At 41.0% G+C, this 13,000-nt stretch overlaps 1 protein-coding gene across 10 annotated transcripts in view; it reads right to left on the bottom strand.

Moving 5' to 3' along the window:
- rerea (arginine-glutamic acid dipeptide (RE) repeats a) overlaps positions 1-13,000 on the bottom strand; it is a 166,350-nt gene that overhangs the window by 26,603 nt on the left and 126,747 nt on the right. For 8 of the 10 annotated variants that reach the window (XM_083569756.1, XM_083569762.1, XM_083569759.1 and 5 more), the window contains 3 exons: positions 11,851-11,956; positions 10,502-10,598; positions 9,491-9,595 (listed from right to left, as the gene is read on the bottom strand). In XM_083569756.1, the coding sequence (XP_083425882.1) occupies positions 9,491-9,595; positions 10,502-10,598; positions 11,851-11,956 (308 nt within the window). Of the gene's footprint in view, positions 1-3,831; positions 4,230-9,490; positions 9,596-10,501; positions 10,599-11,850; positions 11,957-13,000 lie in introns of those variants that run through there. The other 2 variants (XM_083569763.1, XM_083569753.1) reach the window with 1 other exon arrangement.

Raw genomic sequence — 13,000 nt, 5'->3', positions numbered from 1 at the left:
AATCCACAGCCCTGTTTTGAGTCTCTGCGCAATACTGAGTGATTGCGAAAAGAACCGATTTATTTAAACGAGTGATTCATTTAATTACAATGACTCACTTGCGGATTTAATTTCACATTTAAAAGTATCTTTCCTCTGCGTTGCAATGATGATTTTTTTCTTGATGTTGATTACATTTGCTTGGTAACAGTCAAAATGTCTTATTATTGTAACTGACTGGTTAAATGTAAGAATTTGTATCAAAGATGATGCACAGCATTAGAAAACATTGGCTATATGAAGGAATGAAATGTCCATAAAAGGTAATAATCAATGTAAACTTATTGGAAAAGATTGATCTCTGTTACTGCTGTGAACACACAGAAAATGAAAAAGATAAAAAGAAATTTAGGAGTCAGCTGTCCACCGTAGTCCTTAACATACCAGCACAATAGCACACAGCAAAATATTGTCTAATTATCGCTATGACATTAAATGATACAAACACCACAAAAGGAAAGCGACTCATGAATCGAAAAAAAAAAACACCAGAAAAAATTAGCATCAGATGATGACTGCATTGATACGTACAGCTGTTCCAGATTAACGTAATATTGTACGACAGGCACCATGAGGGGATGATACGCACTGGAAGCCATGATGCTAAACAAAAGGACAAAGGCGGTGACAAGCAGTGGATGATGGGCCTCATTGTTCATGCAGAGGTACAGTACAAACGGCCCCCGAAAGGCCAGACCGTACGATGAGAGAGGGACCCTGAAATGACTGCTGTTACAAAGCCCCCCTCTGGAAACTATGGCAACCACAATTTAATAATAGTGTTCCAATCTCCAGCTGCAGTGGATTAAAGAAAATGACAAGATGTTCCTCTCAAAAAGCATTCCCCCCTTCCGTTGCCAGGGCAACGGTGCCGATTTTCATATCGCCGTCCGCAGCGTGCGCCCAGAAACTGTCAGTGTGATTTGCGTCCGGAGCTGAGCGCCCTCCATCATCACTGCGAAACTGGCTAGAAATGCCAAGATGTGGTGTGTGTGTGAGAGTGTGTGTGTGTGTGTGTGTGTGTGTGTGTATGTCTGTTGGGGCCTGTGTTAGCGGCTCAAGTCCCCAAATCACAGCCTTCCTTTCACGCCTGTTTCATAAACACTTGCAACAACATTCGTTCCTCCTCCAACACCGGCCACTAAATTCTGACAAAAAAACATAAGCACAGTGAACTGAAGGAACGCCACACAAAAACATATACTGCAGACAGATGCAAAAGGTGCAGAGAAACCTAAATGCTTGCATACACTCAACTGTGGAATCAGTCCCACGTTTTAAGACACATTTGAATTAGAATTGAGCAATGAACAAAAACAAGTGTAATGCAAGAGCACAGAAATAAGATCAGGACAGTGACTGCATTATTATAATTTTTTTTTTTTAAGAGGCACAGCATACAAAAAAATAAAAAATAAACATTGTGCTGCATCCTTGGCACCGTTGACAGGCCTGAGCAGCACATCGCTGATCACATAAGCAGGGGGAAAGCGACCCCCAGGTAGCAGCGTGCCGCTGTACGGAAAGACTCGTGCCGTTCGTTTCTAATAACAAACCTCAGTTCGAGTTCAAACTCAAACTGAAGCAAATAAGCTGCAGGAGCTCGTTTACCAAAGCAGACGGCGCAAAAATAATCACGCCAGTAAATCATTTCACTCCTGTGAGCAGCTGCTTGTTGCTGCGCTAACACACAAACATTAACTCAACACAGAATTATTAAACACTGTCTACTTTAGGCAGTAATCAGAGCAGCACACTGAAAATAAACACACGCCGAGTTACTTCATATAAATGATTTCACACACGCTGTACATGACGCACATTTACAGCACACTCCGACAGGTGCATAGGAACACACTCATTTAGAAAAGAATGTTTCATGCTTGCATTTTCAGCAGTGTAACATAAAACTAGGTCATATTGCTTTGTTAACCTGTTAATACAAATGTAGCACAACTACCAAAAAAGAAATAATAATAAATTAATAAATGAGCCTGCAAAATAACACACTGCCAGATTGCCAGACATCTGAACCAGTATATGCCTAAACACTCCACATTTATTTCCCTCTCTGTTCTCAAATGACAAAACATTTATTTATACAACCTGTATTTGAGGAGGTCAGCTCTGTGTGTGTTTGAGTGAAAGAGAAAGAAAGAGACAGGAAAAGATAGAGAGAGGGAGAGAGAGAAAGCAGGTTATTATTAATCATCAGAGCCTTGCATGCCATTCCCTTGTAAATCGAGATATTCTCAACACCGCCAGTTAGTCTGCTATCAGACGTCGTGTATTAACTTTGACATTTTGTACAAAGCACATAGAGGATAAAGAATGCTCTCCCACGTTGGTGGACGAGCGCAATTAGTAAGTCATAAATTATGATTTATTTCAATTATGAGCTGTCTAGTCTAAAACACATTTTTTTTTGTGTGCACTGAGTAAATAAAAACAATAATTGACAGACAAAGACACGACTGGCTAAAACTCAACCAGTGCAGATTATACACACACACACACACACACACACACACACACACGCACACGCACACGCACACGCACACGTTCCAATCTAACAGTGAGAAAGTGCTAGATTGCAGTCAGGTTGGATTCTTACATTTTATGATTCAGTGCACTGATAACTTACAACTGCAATGAGGCACACAAACACAAAACGGTTTCGAAACACTGTTTCACCGCATTCATGAGGTTTTGCTCGGATCAGCGACAGAAGCTCACAAAGGATGAGAATCTCAGCTCGTATCTTGTGTGTTCATTTTGGTGTCATTTAGGTGAACACATTTGGTTTAATATTGAGTTCTGGAAATAGTGACAAGAAAGAGGAGGAAAAAAAAAACTAAATTATGGAGTGTGCAACAGATACTCCAGCAGTAAGTATATATGATAAGACTAATGCTAGATAAATAAATGAAAGTAATATGAGTATTATTTGTAAGATCAGAATTAAGAGCAGCACTGTCATGGCTGTGGCATTGTTGCACTGGTGTTGTACACCATGTGTAGGTTGAGCTATACAGTAAAATGCATAGTTTAGTTTTAATAGTGCTGCATACAGGGGTAAATAAAAAAATAAATAGGAATGTGTTTAGATGAACTGACTCCTATGGCGCAGGACTGAGACACAAGATGCAGCGTGCATCCTGCATAATTTAAGTCGAGCACGAGACTAGCAATCAAGCCTGGACCCGCCCCTTCCATCAAGCTCATCCAATCAGCGCACGCCTGCAGCACAGTCACAACAGAACCTCGCGTGAGCTCCTTAACTTTATTTACTCCGGGCCTGAAAGAGACGCGAGCAGCGCTGACTGCTGGGAAAACAGTACACGTTGTTCCCGAAGGCTCCTGCGCCATGTCACCGTCTGTAAACAAACACACTCGTACACACAAACCTGCAAAATGGACTCCAGCTTCGGGTCTAAATTCTTTCAACGAGACTTTCAGCCGTCGGAGAGTGTCTGGAGTTGTCTGTTTATTCTATAATAAATGCATAGGTATAAAGAGTGGAGGGAAGAGACCCCTCTGGAGCTGAGACAGGAGAAAGGTGAGAGTCTGGAGCTACGGGACCCCCAGCGTTTACTGGCGGTTTTGACAGCAAGGCGACAGAAAAGCGCACAGCAGCGGCGCGGCGACAGACACAAAGCTCAGGTCGCGTTATTAAAGCACAAACCCGAGGAGGAATAAAAAAATAATAACACCCCCTCCCACCAAATGCCCAAACACATGGACCCGCACAGATTTACGGCTTTAACAGGTGAAGTCTGCGCGCACACCTACCTCCGCGGGCTGAACAGCTCATCCATGTCGGACATGGCACGCTGGCCGCGTCGGACTCCACGCTACGCTACACGGCTGTGCTGCTCTCCGCCTGAGAGCGTTTGGATGCGCTCAAAATGGAGGCTCATGCGCTCGCGCTTCCACCGAGCTCGTGCCTTGTGTGGTTGTGTGTCTGTGTGTGCGAGTACGCGTGCGTTAGGGCGCGCGCGCGTGTCTATGTGTATGACCTCAGCCTCGCACACGGCGCGCGCAGTTCCTGTTCCGAGAGGCGGCACTGAGCATGTGCCGCGACCTTCCACACCGACACGCGCTCAGAAGCGCACTCCATCCCCGCCGCCGCCGCCGAGGCTGCACGAGCGCGAGCGGGGGAGCGCCGCATACCAAACCCAGCGCGAGAGCGAGCGCGGGAGGAAGGGAGGGAGCGCGGGAGGAAGGGAGGGAGCGAGGGAGGGTGCGAGCGGGCGGGAGGTGGTGGGGGTGTTAGAGACACGGCCTCGGATTGGCTGCGTCCGAAACAGCGCACGGTACCCGTCTACGGTAACCATGGCAACCTAAAGCGGCGTGCTCCCGTATCGGCGTGTGGTTTGGGACAGAGCCGAGAAGAAGCGCGGTGTCCAGCATGTTCATGTAAGATTCCCCATCCTGCTCCGCGTCAGGAGTGCATACGATCCCTCATTCACTCAGTTATTACATTGTAATATAATATATCATTATAATGCTAGATATTAAAATAGCGCGCACACGCAAGTACACTGCATTTCACCCGTTTAGGAAACACACTTTCAGAAATGTGTCTGAAGCTGGGTTTTTTTGTATATGGGTGACATGCAGCCAGAATGAAGAGCAGTCACTTCTGTGTGCTGCAAAAGCATCAACAATATTAATAAAAAATACAGAGAATGATATGAAGTAACATACTGTAGTCTCTTACAGCCCCGTGTGCAAACACCCGACCCAATTAACCCAATTGTGAGGGTGGATATTTATTTGATCATAATTTCCCCTCCAGAATGCAGAATAGACTAAGCAGATTTGTTTCAGTGTGATAAAACAACATAAAATCAACTATTGGTAAAAAGATTTTCTCTTTCAAAATCCCTAAAACAAACAAACGAAAAAAAAAACCAAGCAAACAAAACCAGTATGTTTGTTTTAGAGCTGCAAAAACTAATCGATAATAATCAATAATAATAGATAAAGAAATTTGTTGTCAACAAATGGCGGAAAGTACAGCGTCAACCAGCAGCAGGAAAATGAAGGCGAAAAATCAGAACAGTGAGCAAAAACTGTTTAATCCTTGTCATGTGAAAATGGTACAGTTTAATAAAGTGATATTGTGTAAACTGTTTGCTAACTGCGGGACAGTCGCACAGTCGGATCTGTTCTGTCGTGGCATAGCGATGGATACAAATAAAACGGTGAACAAACACTAAATCTAAAAGCAGCAAATAGCAGCAGTAAACGATTCGATTTTTAGTCACTGTTGTGATTTTCAGCGAATGCTTATGCATTTCTACATCAATGCATATTTTTCCTTTCTTTTAAATCCTGTTAGCTTTCGCCGTTTCTCCATTACATTCTCTTTTTCTAGAATTTGTCTTCTACAACAGTTAACAAAAGTACACACATAAATACCCTAAATTCGTGTTCTATATAGTTATAATAAGCAAAAAAAGCTTTAGATTACATAAATTTTTTATTATTTCATTATTTAAATAAACGTCTGATTAATCGATTATCAAAATAATCGTTGGTTACAACCTAACCTGTAAATAATCTCTATTGATAACTAGACTTTATATAGAACACACAGGTACACTGCATTAGCATTTCAAAGACATGCAACCTCTGGTTAATATGACCAATCTTTAAAAAAAAAAAAAAAAAAAAAAAAGGAAAAAAAAAAAATTAAGAATCATTAATCTAGCTCTGAAATAGAAATCTTAAATTGCCTGATCACACAAATTTTACATTGGAAATAATGTTTAATGAATGTGAGATCGATTGGGAAATACACATCGTGTATCTTAACACATTAAAACGAAGCCAGAGACACTTCCTTGTTTTGGCATTTAAATATTAAATAAAAGAAATATAATAAATTAATTCATAAATTATTGTTTACAGGAGTTGATTTACAGTCTACACTGAGCAAAATACTATCAGAGCCAATCATGTCGAAAACCAACATGTTTATTCACAGTATCAGTAAGACTTCATAACCGTGCTATAATCCTTATCGTCATATGCTGTTCTACAACCTTTTTCTAAAGTATGATTAATAAAGTAAATTAAATACATAAAATACAAAATAGCACAACCCAAATTTCAGTGGCAAACAGCGATGTGAACAAACAAATGCCTTCCCATGGTAATCATCTTCACCCAAATACTTTCATATGTCATACATGGCTATTACGCATTAATAAACGGAGACAGAACTCGTGTTTTTTTACACTTCCTCATAATTCACAGCACATGTGCCCATCACTGCTGGCTGCTTGCCCGGACCCACACATCTCGCAGCACAGAAGTATCAGTAATAGCCGCAAAAATGGATCACACTGTGCATCTGGTGTTCTCGAACTTTATCCCTTGAACCTCCAGAGCAAACATTATAAAGATTTAAACTGTTAGTTTAATACATCACTGAAATATTTACTTACAGAGCACTTTATCAGAAACACCTTTTCACCTACTCATTCAGGCAATTTTCAGCAAACGTAGGGCAGCAGTGCGCTATATAAAATCATACAGATACAGAGCAACGGACTCATAATATTCACAATTAGAAATGGAAACAAATGCGGTTCAAATGTAAAATGTGATTTTGACAATGGAATGGCTATGGCTAGATGAGAATTTTTAATTTTTTATACTTGTTGATGACCTGGCATCATAGAATGCACAACACATCACTTAAGAAGGGAGGGCTACAGCAGGAGACCATGCCACTTTCGTAAAGCAAGAACAGAAAGTGAAGGCTGCAGTGGGGATTTGCTGACCAAAACCGGTCTAATGAATGTAAAGGCACCGAGGTGGTAGGATCAGAGTCTGCCAACTACATGAATCTTAGACCCTGTCCTGCCCTGTGTTCGACAGTGCAGCCTGGTAGAGGTGGTGTAATAGTATGGTATCTTTGCACAATTTCAGGCCAGTTATTACAAATCATTCATTAAATACTACAGGATTTGAGTACTGTTGCATATGAACACTGTTTATCCATCTTTTAATGGCTTCCTGCATGATGCACCACAAACTGACATGAACATGATCATGACGGAGGTCAATGCTATTACCTTTCCAGTCACTGGATCTGAATCCAATGTATTACTACCCTGTATTACTTTAGTGAAGTATATAGTGCAGTCACAGATTTGTCTCACAAATATGACTGCTTGTCTTTATGTCTCCTGACAAAAGTCTATTATTTATTTAGTAAATGCGCACACTGCAATTTGTTCTCATCACGTATTGATCTGGGTCACGTACAAACACAAGTGACGAATGTTACGGCAGAAATGTATACTGCAGCTTATAATGTACATAAAGCAGGAATATCTTTTAAACCCTACTACAACAAATACATGGCAGTCTGGAAAACCATATCCAAGGTCAAATACTGCAACCAATCAAAAATGATTTTGTCAGTTTTCCGATTAAAATAGTGTTGTTTTTCTTCATGCAAGGCTTTAAGATGTGTGTTATAGTAAAATGGACATAGGTCTAAAGATTGTTGTAATCAGCTGACATCAAAATGTCCATAATGCTCCTATGCTTTGAAAAGAGCGATGACACTCTATATGGAGTTAATAGGTTTAAAATATTTTAACTGCCTCATGAAACAGAGTCAGATGGGAAATTGGGTTGACAGAGGAGAATTAATGAGGGACTATTTCCCAACTGATATGAGAGTGAACAAAGATCAGACAACAAGGCTTGTGTTAACATGCACTGGGTGACTTTTCCCTCAGGTGAAGAGATGGAGACTGATGATGAGTATGAGGATCAAGATGCCTTATTTCCCAACACAAATCTATAATTTTGCTGAAAGATGTCAAATTATAAAATTATTATAATTACTATGAAACCAAAAAGAATAGATGTATACACAACCAATGAAGATGCTTTTTATTGTGTTCAGTATAATTTGGAACGGATCCAAGTTGCCACCACCAGCACAGCACACCATCACATGACTACTGATGTTAAGTGTAGCCATATAATTCCCCTGAAATATACCACTTAAGTGAGATCCTTCAGCTCTAATGTGTAATATGGGAGAAGGTTTTATGTTCATTTTTGAACATAAAGTCTCTTCCACTGACCAGTTTTTAATTATTGGCACTCCAAAATGAACACACCTGATTCAGTTAATTAAGTTTTTACTAGCACCGCGTGGATATGAGTAAGATGTCCATTAAACTCCATTTTAAATGCAAAAAGACAAAAAGTAATAAAAAAAAAGTCAGCCAGTTATTCAGCTACCATTTAGTTAAACCTGACTGTTCTGTTAATATATATATTCTTTTCATTACCTCCATCAGCTTTCTATTTATTTTCACCACAATTAGTGCCACTGTCAAAGCTTTTAAATTATAAATATGATTTTTATAAACTACTCCATGTATTAAACATTACCAAATGATTTAAATTACTGTATATACTTCAGTGACTAAATCCTCTCACATGATAGCAGTGATGTAATACAGAGTAAGACATAACTGGTGCCCACCACTTTACTGTATCAATACGTCAGTACATCAGCGTCTAACACATATATAATGACTTCTAACAACAACAAAGAATTACTTCACAATCAAAAAGAAAACATTACATTTGGATAAAGATATACACAACTATATAAGCCAGTGACATTAAAAAATGTATGTCCAGATGTATATAAGTAAAGGAAAGATACAAAAGTTGAACCAGAAGCAGAGGAAAGAAGCAAAGTGAAAGCAAAAAAGATGCCCTTTCTATTAGAGTAATATCTATTCTTTCCTTTGAAATAAAAAGGAAAAGCACAGTGCCTCCATTACATGTTGTATTTACAGTTCAGTGTCATTATTTTCTGTTCATGTTGTAGCTTGTCTGGAAGTTGGGGTAAGACCACAAAATATGATGCTCCTGAAGCAGATGAGGGATAAAGGCCTTGCTCAAGGCCATGACAGTGTTTCACTGCTTAACAGTTGCAACTTGGCAATGCTTAAAATCAAACCTTCTAATAAGCAGTCCAACTTTAACTACTGAGTCACCAGATTGTAATTACAATCGATTCTCATGTGATACACACTCGCACAACCACCACTGACCCAAAACAAGAACAATCATGTCTTAACTATCTACAGATTCTAATATTGTAATCATTAACAAAGAATACTAAAAATACAATATTACAATTATATAATAATGCATCAGCAAGCGATAAACTAAATAAATTTCATCAACAGATTTCTGAGCAACAGAGCAGTAATAAAGCTGCAGCACCATGTTTACTGTTTAAACGATCAACCATTACAGAACATCCATTAAATGCCTTTTCATTACATATTGTATGATGCGAACTACGTGGAGATAAGCAATGCTTATGACTTTTGTTATTTCTTCGAATATTTTTTCAGGCACACAGTGAAAAGAGAACCCAGGCTTGCCTTACCTAGTTTCTGGGTTATATCCTAAAATGTAGAAGAAGGAGTCGATTCGTGGTTTGAACTCCCTGGCGGCGAAAATGTCAGAGAAGTGGGCGATGTTGCATTTCCCTCTGCAAAACATAAAACAGACGAACGCAAATGAGCCTCAAGGAGAAGTGTACGTACATTTTCAGCCTCTACAGTAATCATGCTTTAGCGTAAACACATCTGGGTGAGCGTGCTACCAGCAATGGGAGATCAATCATTTCTGAACTAATAGAGAGGCAGAGATTTACAAATTCTGTGAGAGGGGAAATAAAATAGCAGTGGCATCCTTATACACGGCATAGATCCGTCAGCTTTAGAACGAGGAAAGACGGACAGCATGAGGGATCCACACACGCAACCACGTATACACAGTAGCAGCGAGCTAGCAACTCCATCTCGATATTGGGTCACCCTCACTTCCACGCCCGCGCTTTCTAAATAACAAGCATCGATGTGGTGTGGGTGCTCAGTACACAGACACAATACTTCTGTGAAGATAAAAGGGACTAGGGACGCGAAGTGAGCATTACACCATGCTTGCAGAATTCACCAAAAGCCCTGTAATAAGTCAAATCAAAGGAGTCTTTGTGCACCAAAAGTTGCAGCTAATTTGCCCTGAAATCACTGGTTCAGAGCTGCGGCTTTGTGCGCCTCTCCAGCTGGTTTTAGTTAAAGCGCTGCAAAGGAAAAAGGGGGGAAAAAATGAAACACATGGCTGGGGGGGGGTTTGCGAAGAAGACAGGGAAGATCTGGTTTCAAACGCTGAGAATCAGCATGCCTGTCCGCTTTTTTTTTTTTTTTTTTTCCTGGCCGTGGAAAAAGAACAGCATGATTGCTTTGAGCTGTAGTGCACATGCAGAATGTTATAATGGAAAAGCTGTCAAGTCTTGAGGTTTTTACTGAGAGGCTCAATTGTTGCTTAGCATGACAACATGGAGACTGTGCAGGAAGAAAATACGGATAGGACTCAAAAACGGCAGGTGGGTTACCTAAGGGCCGCCGTGTGGTACGTGTCCACGTAGTCGGAGATGAAGAGCTCTCTGCTTTTTACTACAGGGTCAGTGATGACCAGTTCCCGACCTGAGTCTACAGAAAGAATCGGAGATTGGAGAGAGAGAGAGAGAGAGAGATAGCAACAGAAAGAGGGAACAGAGAGCGAGACAGATAAATATGGATCAATAGCATTAAAATGGCACACTCACAGTCATGGCAGATCTTACAGATATATGCAGTTTATATATACATTATGACATAACATTATTACCACATTATTATTAAATAACACTGATTATCTCTACATCATGGCACCTGTTAGTGGGTGAGATATATTAGGCAGCAAGTGAACATTTTCTCCTCAAAGTTGATGTGTTAGAAGCAATCAAAAGGATTTGAGTGAGTTTGACAATCGCCAAATTGTGATGTTAGATGACTGGGCCAGAGCATCCCCAAAACTGCAGCTCTTAGAGGGTGTTCCAGGTCCGACCTTAAACCAATATTAGGCAGTTGGTCATAATGTGTAATATAGTATTAAACCATTACTACTCATTCAATTATTAAATATTAGATCTCAGCAGCCCTGTGTACATGTGTAGATACAGGACTACATAAACAGCTACATGTACACTAACACCTGCAGCACTGAGACATATTTTCCTATAAGCTGATCAAAGCTTATTACACTTCTCCCTGCAAGGAGGCCCAATAAAGAGACTGTGTGGAATCAAAAAACCCTATATAGCTGACGCAGTTCACAGTGAAATGAGACAACATTTCGCCAGAACCATGGTGCTACCATAAAAACAACACAGAGCTACATCACACAACACAGAGCTACTATGTCATCATGACCCGGGCTAGGATGTGACGTCAAGGAGGGAGGGTGGGAGGGAGGGTAAAAGAAAGAAAGAAAAAAAAAGGAGAGGGAGGGAGGGAGGGATGATGGTGTCTGCCTGGCTGACAGGACTGCAGAGGCGCTCTTGGCTGTTTTATTAGAATGCATTAAAATCAATGCGGTCTCGACACAAAGCCGGGTGGAAGCCCTAACCTGTTATTACTTCTTAATGTATGCATTAGCCCTGGGATGGCCATGGGATTGAGAGATATTATGCTCTGGGTTATTTGCACTTCACCTCGCACTGCCTTTGTTTAAAGGAGCGTTACCATGGAAACGAGGACAGTGGGCTGTTTGCGCAGACGTCCTCTTTTATTTGAGGTGTCATTTACTGTTATGTCGAACCCATTGAAAAAGATGGTTAAGTAAAAGTATGTGGCGAGCAGAGAAAATATTTTACATGTGTTATTTGCTAGTGGTAAAACACAAAAAAACACACACACATACCATTCTCATTGTTGCGGTCCTGTACTAGGTGCTGGTAGACAGAGTCGGGTACCTCGGATTGGCGGTAGTACCATTTCACACTCATTAACAGATGGTCCCGTTTACTCTGGAAGAAGAAAATGAGGCAAACATAAACATTTAATAAAAAAAAGACAGACATTTGTTTGTTAACAGCATCACAAATTGGTCTCTTGGCAAACACTAGCCTGTGCTGCATGTGCCTTCACGATTCCCTCACTCTGTGCCAAAAGCCCTCAGTGAAAACCAAGTCAATTAAAAAGGGATTGAAAACATTTAGTTTTAATACGGTAAACAGAAAAACATTTGCATTTTTGGACTACTAGGGAGCCAGGCAGGAAGGAAAACCGTGCGTTCAAAAGGGAGGCGATTCAAGCTTCAAGGCAAAAACGCAAGCACCCTTCCAACTGTATGATAGATTAACTCCTGACACACATCTGTAAAGCATAAAACCATAAATCCAGCCAAGCAAACCACGCACCGCTTCCGCTTCTCGTGTTGCACTGCAAACTCCGCCACCCGCTGTCAGTTCGTGGGACTGCATGCAGTGCAAGCACGTGCAGTCCCACAAAGTCACCAGCAGGTGGCAGCACTGGGTTACCCAGACCTCCCACAGACACTGTGCTTTCTGAGCAAGGGCCAGGATGAGGGAAGAAAAGAGCAAAAACACTGTTTTCATTCCCTGACATGAAATATTTATTGTGTCTTCACACAAACCCAACTGACCATTGAAAGCGTTTAGGAGAACGTTAAAGAAGCCGCAGCTGAGCACAGTGCGAGCGATGGGGCCTGCGGAGCAGCTGCCAGAAATCACAATCGTTTTTAACATGCCTACAGAAAACCACACTCCCCGCAAAAAAAGGCTGAGCCTGCCATCACGTCAGACGCTGGAAAAGGGAAAAACATAAAAAAACAAAACAAAATAAAAACCCCACCACCCTGGGTGGAACAGAAAGCCGAAAGACTTCTAGTTTCCCCCTCTGTCTGCCTCCCGTTCCCTGCGGTCGCACAAGTGAGCAGTAGAGTGAGCTCATTGTTGAGAAATAATGAGGACTCTGCTACATTTCATGTGGACGCTGGAATGAGTGTTAAGCTGTGTGCATGAGTAACAGTATATTTCCACCACCTGGGC

This window comes from Silurus aristotelis, assembly GCF_946808225.1.
Source record: "Silurus aristotelis genome assembly, chromosome: 19".
Lineage (NCBI taxonomy): Eukaryota > Metazoa > Chordata > Actinopteri > Siluriformes > Siluridae > Silurus > Silurus aristotelis.
This window is presented reverse-complemented; position numbering and strand designations above follow the sequence as displayed.